The sequence below is a fragment of the Nycticebus coucang genome, chromosome 6 (genome assembly GCF_027406575.1).
Source record: "Nycticebus coucang isolate mNycCou1 chromosome 6, mNycCou1.pri, whole genome shotgun sequence".
Taxonomy (NCBI): domain Eukaryota; kingdom Metazoa; phylum Chordata; class Mammalia; order Primates; family Lorisidae; genus Nycticebus; species Nycticebus coucang.
Genome location: NC_069785.1, coordinates 78,366,806 through 78,379,721, shown reverse-complemented (window position 1 = coordinate 78,379,721; position 12,916 = coordinate 78,366,806). Strand labels below are relative to the sequence as shown.

General features: G+C 47.6%; 1 protein-coding gene across 1 annotated transcript; it reads left to right on the top strand.

Moving 5' to 3' along the window:
• Positions 1–4,186: 4,186 nt before the first annotated feature.
• IMP3 (IMP U3 small nucleolar ribonucleoprotein 3) lies at positions 4,187–5,312 on the top strand. The gene has a single exon (XM_053593783.1). It carries the CDS (start codon positions 4,335–4,337, stop codon positions 4,887–4,889), a length of 555 nt encoding a protein of 184 aa, XP_053449758.1. The 5' UTR covers positions 4,187–4,334; the 3' UTR covers positions 4,890–5,312.
• Positions 5,313–12,916: the final 7,604 nt, after the last annotated feature.

The following is a 12,916-nucleotide window of genomic DNA, read 5'->3' as shown; positions in this document are numbered from 1 at the left end:
CACACATTTACAGACCAGTCATCTTGGATTTACTCCCATCTGTTCCAGGTAGGTTTTTTGTAACTTTCGGGAGCCACACTTCTTGATTTTTTTTTTTTTTTTTTTTGTAGAGACAGAGTCTCACTTTATGGCCCTCGGTAGAGTGCCGTGGCATCACACAGCTCACAGCAACCTTCAACTCCTGGGCTTAAGCGATTCTCTTGTCTCAGCCTCCCAAGTAGCTGGGACTACAGGCGCCCGCCACAACGCCCAGCTATTTTTTGGTTGCAGTTCAGCCAGGGCCGGGTTTGAACCCGCCACCCTCGGTATATGGGGCCAGCGCCCTACCAACTGAGCCACAGGCGCCGCCCTCACACTTCTTGATTTTTGTGGGGGAAACTCAGTCTTCAGCTCCATGGAGATTTCCAGAAGCTGTATCTTCCTATTCCTTCCTCTCCAGGAACCCTTTTCAGGCCTATGTGTAACAGAGTCCCATAGTTTCAGGAAACTGCACTAACTTTGTGATCTCCCTATACCTTGCCCTTTTTTTTTTTTTAGAGACAGAGTCTCTCTTTCTCATCCTCAGTAGAGTACTGTAGTGTCACAGCTCACAGCAACCTCCAGCTCTTGGCCTTGAGCAATTCTCTTTTTTTTTTTTTTTTTTTTTTGTTTTTGTTTTTGGTTTTGGTTTTTGGCCGGGGCTAGGTTTGAACCCGCCACCTCCAGCATATGGGACTGGCGCCCTACTCCTTGAGCCACAGGCGCCACCCGAGCAATTCTCTTGCCTCAGCCTCCTGAGTAGCTGGGCTACAGGCGCCTGCCACAATGCCCGGCTATTTTTTTGTTGCAGTTTGGCCAGAGCCGGGTTTGAACCTGCCATCCTCGGTATATGGGGCTGGCGCCCTACTCACTGAGCCACAGGCACTGTCCACTTTGCCCATTCTTTTGGAAAGAGTCCCTTTATTAAATTCTCACATTGGGGCATTTTTGCTGTCTCAAAAAATATATATATGTATATGGGCCAGGCGCCGGCCCCATATACCAAGGATGGTGGTTTCAAACCCAGCCCCAGCCAAATTGCAATTAAAAACAAAAAAAATCAAGGGCAGCGCCTATGCCCCATATGCCAGAGGTGGCAGGTTCAAACCCAGTCCCGGACAAACTGCAAAAAAAAAAAAAAATCAAGGCATCAGCAGGGATGTGTTCCTTCCCTAGGGAAGAATCCTTTTCCAAATTCCTAGGGGCTGCCCTTATTCCTTGGCTCTCGGATCCCTTTCATCTTCAAAGTCAGCAACTGCATCACTGGGACTTTTGCTTCTGTTACCATATCTCTGACTCTTCTGTCTGCCTCATTCACTTATAAGAACTCTTGTGCTTGGCTGGGCACCTGTAGCTCAAGTGACTAGAGTGCCAGCCACATACACCAGAGCTGGAGGGAAGGTTTGAATCCAGCCCAGGCCCACCAAACAACAATCACAACTACAACCAAAAAAATAGTCGGGCGTTGTGGTGAGCACCTGTAATGCCAGCTACTTGGGAGGCTGGGGCAAGAGAATCACTTAAGCCCAAGAGTTGGAGGTGGTTATGAGCTGTGACGCCGTGGCACTCTACCCAGGGAGATAGCTTGAGACTGTCTCGAAAAAAAAAAAAAAAAGAACTCTTGTGATTATATGAACTCACCATGATAATCACCCCACCTCAAGATCTTTAACCATACCTGCAGAGTCTTTTTTTATTATATGAGGTAATACAGCCACACGTTCTGGGTGAACATCTTTGGGAGGCCACAATTCTACTTAACACACAATTCAAAAGAAAAAGACAGGCGGCTCCTGTGGCTCAGCGGGTAGGGTGCCGGTCCCATATGCCGGAGGTGGTGGGTTCAAACCCAGCCCTGGCCCAATTAAAAAAAAAAAAAAAAAAAGTTAATTATAAAAAAAAAAAGAAAAAGACAAACATAAAGAGGCATTTCATGGAGGAGGAAATACATATGAAATTCATATTCACCAGGGAATATGCAAATTAAAATCACAATGAAATACCATCACAGCCTTGGCACCTGTAACTCAGTGGCTAGGGTGCTAGCCACATACACCGGGGCTGGCAGGTTTGAACCCGCCCTGGGCCTGCCAAACAACAGTGACAACTACAAGAAAAAAATAGCCAGGCATTGCGGCGGGCACCTGTAGTCCCAGCTACTTGGGAGGCTGAGGCAAGAGAATTGTTTAAGCCCAGGAGTTTGAGGTTGCTGTGAGCTGTGATACCATAGCACTCTACCAAGGATAACACAGTGAGACTCTGTCTCAAAAAAAATAATATTTAAAAAAAATCCAACAGAGAACATGGTGGGTTCAAACCCAGCCCAGGCCAAACTGCAACAACAACAACAAAAAATAGCCAGGTGTTGTGGCAGGCACCTGTAATCCCAGCTACTCAGGAGCCTGAAGCAAGAGAATCGCCTAAGCCCAAGAACTGGAGGTTGCTGTGAGCTGTGATGCCACCGCACTCTACAGAGGGCAACAAAGTGAGACTCTGTTTCAAAAAAAAAAAAAAAATCCATTTACCTAACAAATGCAATCAGGGTAACCTGGCTTATTGTACCCTTAATGAATCCCCAACAATAAAAAAAAAAAATCCAACAGAAAAATGGATTAATAAAGTCAAACAAAGGAATATTATACAATAGGAAATAAGCTGTAATTACAGCCAATGTAACAAACTCCACACAGTGCTATGTCTTCTATGCAACATTTCTCAAAGTGTTGTCACTTTGTATACAAACTTCAGTATGTATCCAAATTACCCCAGGATCTTCTTCCTTTTTGGGGTGGGGGGAACAGTCTCACTATGTGGCCCTTGGTAGAGTATGGTGGGGTCACAGCTCACGCAACCTCCAACTCTTGGCCTTAAGAGATTCTCTTGCCTCAGCCTCCCAAGTAGCTGGGACTACAAGTGCCTGCCACAATGCTAGCCTATTTTTTTGTTGCAATTGTCACTGTTGTACAGCAGGCTCCAGGCCAGGTTCAGACCTGCCAGCCCAGCTATAGGCACCCAGCCAGAGGATCTTCTTTAAATGCATGTTCTGATTCTATAGGTCAGGAATGAGGCCTGAGATTCTGCATTCTCAATAAACTTGCTGTTGGCTACACTTAGAGAAAAAACATTGTGTAGTAGATCTAGAGATGTATCTTAATGATAAAATCATTTATTTTCAAAGAAAAGAAAATAAACATAAAATTCAGGAGAGGAGAGACATTTACCTCTGGAAAGAGGGAATGGCTGGAATAGGTATATGAAGTGGTCCTGGTGATGGTTTTTCTTTTTCTTTCCTTTTTTTTCTTTAGAGTCTCAATCTGTTACCCTAGATAGAGTGCCATGCCAACATAGTTCACAGCAACCTCAAAATCTTGGGCTCAAGTGATCCCCTTGCCTCAGCCTCCTGAGTAGCCAGGACTACAGGCGCCCACCACAATGCCCAGCTACTTTTTCTATTTAGTAGAGATGGGGATCTGGCTCTTGCTCAGGCTGGTTTCTAACTTCTGAGCTCAGGGGATCCACCTGCCCAAGCCACCACACCCAGCCTGGTGGTGTTTTCTTAAAACTGTTAGATTCATGAGTATTACAAGTTTACATATATTATTTTCTAGGAATCAAACATTTTAAAAGACGGTGGAAAAGCATATAAAATAAAACAAAAATATCAGCAAAGTAGCTAGGTGGCGTCAAAGATGGGGCAAAAGGGGTTAAAGGACCCTCAGACGTAAACATACGTAACTAGCTGAAACAGCGTTTAAATGGAAGGAATTAAATTTGAAATTTAATTCAATACTTGGTGGCCAGAAATCCACCACGTCAGGCTAATTCGTTCGAACTAAAGGATAACCGCTGGGCCTGCCTGGTGAAGACCTGACATTGACCGGCGTCGGGTGGTAGTAACCCAATCAAACAATCCCCCAGTCACTCCTCTTCTTCAGAATTGGTCTCCTCAGCTCTTGCAGGAGCACTCTCCTCAGAGTCCTCAAAGGGCAGAAGACTAAGAAGAAACTATTACCGCACTACAGGTCGCTCTCTAGGCTACTAAAATCCTCCAGGAGACACATCGGAACCCGACCCACACGGCCTCGCTCAGGGCTTCTTCCCCCTCCCCGAACGAACGCAAAGAGAAAAAACGCGAGATACAGACGTAAAGGCGCGGCCTCATTCTGACCAATGGAAAATGAGGGCATGGCTTCGAGCCTTTCCTTCATTGGCCCAGAGTCTGAAAGTGCCCTGGTCTTAGCGCACCGCCGCGGAAGTCGCCCAGGCGTTTGAAGGCGCTCTTGGGTTTAGGTTCGGCCGCTTGGACAGTCGCCATCATGGTGCGGAAGCTTAAGTTCCACGAACAGAAGCTGTTGAAGCAGGTGGACTTCCTGAACTGGGAGGTCACCGACCACAACCTGCACGAGCTGCGGGTCTTGCGGCGTTATCGGCTGCAGCGGCGCGAAGACTACACGCGCTACAACCAACTGAGCCGTGCGGTGCGTGAGCTGGCACGGCGTATCCGTGACCTGCCCGAGCGCGACCCCTTTCGCGTGCGCGCCTCGGCCGCGCTGCTGGATAAGCTGTATGCTCTCGGCCTGGTGCCCACGCGCGGCTCTCTCGAGCTTTGTGATTTCGTCACGGCCTCGTCCTTCTGCCGCCGCCGCCTGCCTACAGTGCTCCTCAAGCTGCGCATGGCGCAGCACCTTCAGGCTGCCGTGACCTTCGTGGAGCAAGGCCACGTGCGCGTGGGCCCCGACGTGGTTACTGACCCCGCCTTCCTTGTCACGCGCAGCATGGAGGACTTTGTCACTTGGGTCGACTCTTCCAAAATCAAGCGGCATGTGCTAGAGTACAATGAGGAGCGCGATGATTTTGACTTGGAAGCCTAAGTGGTCTCCCTTTGTCCACGCTGCTGTTTACAGATGGGAACACAGAGGCCTGATGCTGGAGAATCTGTGAGGCTACTCTTCCCGAGAGTGTTATCAGCCGTCAGCCGGTCATAGGTTCTTACGAACTTAGTTCCTCAACTTCAGGCCATGCAACAGAGCCACGGGAGGTGCGTCCCTGTTTTCCAGAAGTTTTTCTTGAGATTTGGACTACTGATAATTAAATGACTGTGCCTTGGGAGACAGGAGGAAGTGGTTTTGTGCTGCCCTGGGGAATTGTTAACTTCTTGTGCCTGAAACATGGTAGTGTAAAAGCAAGAACTACCCCCTTCACGCCCGTTTCCCTTTGTCTTCTTGTAACAGGACTGGTCAATTTATTTAACTCGAATTCTTGTTCACAGCCAAGATTAAACTGTGTACACATGATAGAGAGTTTGGGCTCAAGTTTTTGTTAAGTGGGTGGACTTAAGTGTTTCGGGTCTCCTTCCTCTCTCTCTCTCCTTGTTTTATTTGTATTTTTTTTTGTAGAGACAGAGTCTCACTCTATGGCCCTCGGTAGAGTGCCGTGGCCTCACACAGCTCACAGCAACCTCCAACTAACTCCTGGGCTTAAGCGATTCTCCTGCCTCAGCCTCCCGAGTAGCTGGGACCACAGGCGCCCGCCACAACGCCCGGCTATTTTTTGGTTGCAGTTTGGCCGGGGCCGGGTTTGAACCCGTCACCCTCGGTATATGGGGCCGGCGTCCTACCGACTGAGCCCCAGGCGCCGCCCCTCCTTTTTTTATTTTTAAGAGACGGTCTCACTTTATTACCCTTGGTAGAGTGCTGTGACGTCACAGCTCACAGCAACCTCCAACTCCTGGGCTTAAGCGATTCTCTTGCCTCAGTCTCCCGAGTAGCTGGGACTACAGGCGCCCGCCACACCTCCCAGCTATTTTTTTTGTTGCAGTTTGGCCGAGGCCGTGTGTGAACCGCCACCCTAGGTATGTGGGGCTGGCGCCCTACCCACTGAGCCACACGCGCTGCCCTCTCCTTCCTCTTCTAAAGAATGCTTTTCAAATCTCAATCTCAACAAATGGCCCAACTGCTTCGTAAGTGCAGTTTGTTGTCTATTTGATTTTCTACATAGGATTATATCTATACATCTCTCTCCAGAATCCAGAAAAAAGGAATAGGGTCACCAGCACCCTGCCTGTGTGTGAGGTCTGTAATAGGGGTTGCTGCATGTGGAGGATGGCAGGATGTTGTACAGGACTGGGCAAATTTGTCACTTTACCAATCCCTTCCTTGAAATGAATGTTTTGGCAGAGCTCTTCCCCACAGGGCTTCCTGTTGATATTTTAGCCCCAGGAAATACCATATTAGAGGGCTGAAGTGTTTGCTTGCCTAAGGAAATAATCACCCTGTAGTTTGGCCATCTGGGGGTTAGAAGTGGCTCAGGAGGTTTCTGGAAACTTAGATGTTCTTAGAAGTGGTGGAGAATTAAGGAGAGTAGGGAGACTACCAAGTTTTACCTAAAATTTCTAAAAAGAGAATAAACAGAATGCTAAGATAAGAGGATTGGCTTTCCAGGGGTGAGGTAGCATTTGGCAAGGAAATGATGTAGGGGAAGATAACATGGGATGATGAAAATAGGAAATCCTAGTATATGTCAGGCTCAGTTTTAAGTGAATTAACTTTTTTTTTTTTTTTTGTAGAGACAGAGTCTCACTATATCACCCTTGGTAGAGTGTGGTGGCGTCACAGCTCACAGCAACCTCCAACTCCTGGGCTTAAGTGATTCTCTTGCCTCAGCCTCCTGAGTAGCTGGGACTATAGGTGCCCACCACAAAGCCAGGCCATTTTTTTGTTACAGTTTGGCTGAGATGGGGTTCGAACCCGCCACCTTTGGTATATGGGGCTGGTGCCCTACCCACTGAGCCACAGGTGCTGCCCGTGAATTAACTCTTAAACCTCCCAACAATTCTAAGAAGTGGAGAATCCAACTGGGCACCTGTAGCTTAGTGGTTAGGGAGCTGGCTACATGCTCTGGAGCTGGTGCTAAAAAAACAAACAAAAAATAGCCAGGTGTTGTGTCAGGTGCCTGTAATCCCAGCTACTAGGGAGGTTGAGGCAAGAGACTCACTTGAGCCCAAGAGTTTGAAGTTGCTGTGAGCTCTGATGCTACGGTACTCTACAGAGGGCAACAAAGAGAGACTCTGTCTCAAAAAAAAAAAAGAAGTGGAGAATCAGTTTATTCATCACTTTTCAGATGAGGGAGCTAATGCAGAGATGGGTCAAATTACCCAAGAATGCACAACTGCTAAGTGGTAAATTGGGATCTGGCTCCCTTTAGGAGACTGTCAATGTCAGCACAACTAACCCTTGCAGTGTGTCAGAGATTAGAGTCTGAATTTGAGTTTACAAACCAGCAGGGAAAAGCAATAGCACTATGCAATCTGATAGGTCTTGACAGGATGCTGTATAGGTTTGAGCAGGAAGCAAGCATTGAAGTGGGAAGGCTTTACGGGAAAGATATTCAAGTTAAGGGGAAGAACTAAGTTTCGGGTTTTTGTTTGTTTGTTTTGTGGAAACAGAGTCTCACTTTATCGCTCTCGGTAGAGTGCTGTGGCATCACGGCTCACAGCAACCTCCAACTCCTGGGCTTAAGCTATTCTCTTGCCTCAGCCTCCCAAGTAGCTAGGACTGCAGGCACCCACCACAACTCCTGGCTAAGGAACTAAGTTCTTAAGCTAGGGTGCCATGTACTGTTCCCAGCAACTCTGCAAGGTAGCTGTTGTTATTCATAACTTTTCCCTTTGGGAAACAGAATTGGAAAAAGAACTTGTCTGAAGCTGAGGTTCCAAGTCCAGGCTCATGTGACTCCAAAGACCATGTTCTTTTCAGTGCTGTCTCTTTAGAAGTGAAAGGAGAGAGAATCCCACTCTTTAGCTGTGGTGGCTGGACACAGTCTCAACCCATTTGGAAACATACTCTCAGGCCTCTCAGAGTTTTACATCTCAGAGAGAGAGAGTAAGGTGACTGCAAGGCAGGACCCTCCTGTGGCCATACAGCTCCCACCAGACCCCATAAGGTGTGGCAATATATCAGCCCCTTTGTAGTACTGAAGCCTATGCCCATAGTCCTAACACATACAATCTCAAAAGCCTCAAAAGTTCTCTTGAAGGAAACTGGGCTTAAGAACTAATACAAGATACTTTAAATAGTCTTCTTTCTCCCTTTTTGTAGAAAATGTGAAAGAAAAGACTTACCAGAGGGCGGCGCCTGTGGCTCAGTCAGTAAGGCGCCGGCCCCATATACTGAGGATCGCGGGTTCAAACCCAGCCTCGGCTGAACTGCAACCAAAAAATAGCTGGGCGTTGTGGCGGGCGCCTGTAGTCCCAGCTACTCGGGAGGCTGAGGCAAGAGAATCGCTTAAGCCCAGGAGTTGAAGGTTGCTGTGAGCTGTGTGATGCCATGGCACTCTACCGAGGGCCATTAAGTAAGACTCTGTCTCTACAAAAAAAAGAAAAGACTTACCAGAGCCAGGCACAGCAGCTCACATCTGTAATGCTAGCACTTGGGAAGCTAAAGGGCGGATCACTTGAGGCTGGCCAGGAGTTTGAGACCAGCCTGAGTAACATAGTGAAATCACCCCCTCTTCTATAAAAAAATAGAAAAATTGGGCAGCACCTGTGGCTCAGTGGGCAGGGTACCGCCCCCATATACTGAGGGTGGCGGGTTCAAACCCAGCCTCGGCCAAACTGCAACAAAAAAAAAATAGCTGGGCATTGTGGCAGGCACCTATAGTCCCAGCTACTCGGGAATCACCTAAGCCCCCAGGAGTTGGAGGTTGCTGTGAGCTGTATGACGCCACGGCACTCTACCGTGGGCAATAAAGTGAAACTCTGTCTCTACCAAAAAAAAAACAACAAAAATTACCTGGCTATAGTGACTTGCACCTGTAGCCCCAGCTACTTGAGAGGCTGAAACAGGAGGATTCCATGAGACCAGAAGTTTAAGGTTGCAGTGAGTTATGATGACATTATTGCACTCTAACACAGGGAAACAGAGCTAGACTGTTCTGGAGAAAAATAAAAGATTACAGAACAAGTAAGCAGAAATGTTAGGCTAAAAACAAACAAAAAAAAATCTGTGCAAGACAATGGTTCAGAAAGTAGGCTCTGGAACCAGTCTGCCTGGTTTAAATCTTGACCTCTGTGTTTAGCTAGCTGTGTAATCATCATAAAAGTGTAGTAGGACATGGGGGCAGTTATTATTATTATTATTTTTTTTTTTGAGACAGAGCCTCAAACTGTCACCTTGGGTAGAGTGCCGTAGCATCATAGCTCACAGCAACCTCCAACTACTGGGCTCAAGTGGTTCTTCTGCCTCCACCTCCCAGGTAACTGGAACCACAGGTTCCCGCCACAACGCCCGGCTATTTTTTGGTTGCAGCCGTCATTGTTGTTTGGTGGGCCTGGGCCGGATTTGAACCCGCCAGCTTGGGTGTATGTGGCTGGTGCCTTAGCTGCTTGAGCCACAGGCGTCGAGCCAGGGGGCAGTTATTTTTTAATAGGTACAGGTTTTGAACCTATTTTGGAAATAGTGGTTACTGTTGTACTATGTTGTGGATATAATTAATGCCATTAACTGATATACTTTAAAATGGCTAGATCAGCGTTATGGTGGGTGCCAGTAGTCCCAGATACTTGGGAGGCCGAGGCAAGAGAATCGCTTAAGCCCAGGAGTTTGAGGTTGCTGTGAGCTATGACACCATGGCCTTCTACTAAGGGCAACATAATGAGACTCTGTCTCAAAAAAAAAAAAATGGGGTGGCACCCATGGCTCAGAGGGTAGGGTGCCAGCCCCATATACCAAGGGTGGCAGGTTCAAACCCAGCTCCGGCCAAACTGCAACAACAACAACAAAATAGCTGGGCGTTGTGGTGGATGCCTATAGTCCCAGCTACTTGGGAGGCTGAGGCAAGAGAATCACCTAAGCCCAGGAGTTGGAGGTTGCTGTGAGCTGTGTGATGCCACAGTACTCTACCAAGGGCATTAAGTGAGACTCTATCTCTACAAAAAGAAAAAAAAAAACCTGGCTGAAATGGTAATTTTTAACATGTATATTTTACCATAATTTTTAATAATTGGAAAAGGGGGATAAAAATATTACTAACATTACCAGCCTAAGCAAGAGTGAGACCCCATCCCTACTAAAACTAGAATTAGCCTGATGTTGTGGCAAGTGCCAGTAGTCCCAGCTGCTTGGGAAACTGAGACAGGAGGATCATCTGAGCCCAGGAGTTTGAGGTTGCCATGAGCTAGACTGACACCACAGCACTCTAGCCCAGACAATAGAGTGAGACTGTGTCTCAAAAAAAAAAAATAGAACGAACATTAAAAATTAGGCTTGGCACCTGTAACACATTGGCTATGGCGTCAGCCACATACACCAAGGGTGGTGGGTTCAAACCAGGTCCAAGCCAACTAAACAACAAGGACAACTGTAACAAAAAATAGCCAGGCATTGTGGGGGCACCTATATCCCACCTACTTGGAAGGCTGAAGCAAGAGACGCCATGGCACTCTACTGAAAGCGACATAGTGAGATTCTGTCTCAAAAAAAAAAAAAAATTATAGAGAGATCTGGGCGTGGTGGCTCACACTCCTAATCCCAGCACTTGGGAGGCCAAGGCAGGTGGATTGCCCTAGCTCACAGGTTCAAGACCAGCCTGAGCCAGAGTGAGACCCCGTCTCTAAAAATAGCCAGGCATTGTGGTAGCTGTCTGTAGTCCCAGCTACTCAGGAGGCTGAGGCAAGAGAATCACTTGAGCCCAGGAGTTTGAGGTTGCTGTTGAGCTATGATGCCACGGCACTCTACTGAGGGTGACGAAGTGAGACTCTGTCTCAAAAATAAAAAAATGTATAGAGAATTAAATTATTGCTTAGAAGACCTCCTGGCAGGTGGTAAAAACTCTTCCCTCTTCCTCCCTTCCTCAAGCCACAGAAGCAGGGAACTAGATATATTACAACAAAAAAGCCTAATGGATTAACAAATAATATTCACACAGTTGGGAGCGGGATAAATTAGTACAGCCTCTAAGGAGAGCAGTTTTTTTTTTTTTTTTTTTTTTTGAGACGGAGCCTCAAGCTGTCACCCTGGGTAGAGTGCTGTGGCATCACAGCTCGCAGCAACCTCCAACTCCTGGGCTCAAGCGATTCTCCTGCCTTCACCTCCCAAGTAGCTGGGACTACAGGCACCCGCCACAGTGCCTGGCTGTTGTTTTTTTTTTTTTTTTTTTTTGATTGCAGCCGTCATTGTTGATTGGCTGGCCCGGGCTGGATTTGAACCCACCAGCTCAGGTGTATGTGGTTGGCGCCTTAGCTGCTTGAGCCACAGGTGCCAAGCCAGGAGAGCAGGGGTTTTTTTTTGTTTTGTTTTTTTGGGTTTTTGTAGAGACAGAGTCTCCCTTTATGGCCCTTGGTAGAGTGCCGTGGCCTCACACAGCTCACAGCAACCTCCAACTCCTGGGCTTAGGCGATTCTCTTGCCTCAGCCTCTGGAGTAGCTGGGACTACAGGCGCCCGCCACAACGCCTGGCTATTTTTTGTTGCAATTTGGCAGGCGCTGGTCCATCACGCTCAGTATATGGGGCCGGCGCTCTACCCACTGAACAATAGGCGCTGCCCAGTTTTCTTTTGTTTTGTTTTGTTTTTTGCAGTTTTTTTGGCCGGGGCTGGGTTTGAACCTGCCACCTCCGGCATATGGGGCTGGTGCCCTACCCCTTTGAGCCACAGGCGCAGCCCCAGGAGAGCAATTTTATAATACATATCAAGAACCTTGAAAACGTGTTATATCAGCTTGGCGCCTGTAGCTCAGCAGGTAGGGCACCAGCCACATACCCTGGAGCTGGTAGGTCCAAATCCAGCCTGGGCCTGCCAAGCAACAGTGACAACTGCAACCAAAAAAAAAGCCAGGCGGGCGTTGTGGCGGGCGTCGTGGCGGGCGTCTGTAGCCCCAGCTACTTGGGAGGCTGACGCAAGAGAATCTCTTAAGTCCAAGACCTTGAGGTTGCTGTAAGCTGTGAAGCCACAGCACTCTACCCAGGGCAACATAGTGAGACTCTGTCTCAAAAACAAACAAACAAAGCATGTGTTATATACCTTCTCACCTAGAAATTCCACTCTTCAAGAATTTAGCATAGGCTGGGTGCAGCGGCTAATGCCTGTAATCCTAGCACTCTGGCAGGCAGAGATGGGTGGATTGCCTGAGCTCACAGGTTGGAGACCAGCCTGAGCCAGAGGGAGATCCCCATCTCTAAAAATAGCCAGATGTTATGGCAGGCACCTGTAGTCCCAGCTACTTGGGAGGCTGACGAAAGAGAATCACTTGAGCCCAAGAGTTTGACGTTGCTGTGAGCTATGACACCACAGCACTCTACTGGCAACAAAGTGAGACTCTGTCTTAAAAATTAATTAATTAATTAAATTTTAAAAAACGAATTTAGCATAAGAGAATTAGGTATATTTGCAAAGAATCCCAGGGATCTTCATCACAGTGTTTATAACAGAGAGTAATGGGGAAAACTTGGAAATGTGACCCAAGGGGACTGGTTAAATTATTAGATATCCTTATAATGAAACACAATACAAACATTAAAAATTATTGTAGCAAGTTATTTAAGAACCGGCCCTGGTGGCTCACACCCGCAATCTTAGCAATCTGGTAGGCCAAGGCGGGTTGATCTCTTGAGCTCAGGAGTTCCAGACCAGCCTGAACAAGAGCAAGACCTGATCTCTACTAAAAATAGAAAAACTAGGCTCGGCGCCTGTAGTCTAGGGCGCCAGCACATACACCAGAACTGGTGGATTCGAATCCAGCCCGGGCCTGCCAAACAACAATGACAACTACAACCAAAACAATAGCCGGGCATTGTGGCGGGTGCCTGTAGTCCCAGCTACTTGTTCTTGGGAGGCTGAGGCAATAGAATCGCTTGCGCCCAAGAGTTTGAGGTTGCTGTGAGCTGAGGTGCCTGGCACTCTACTG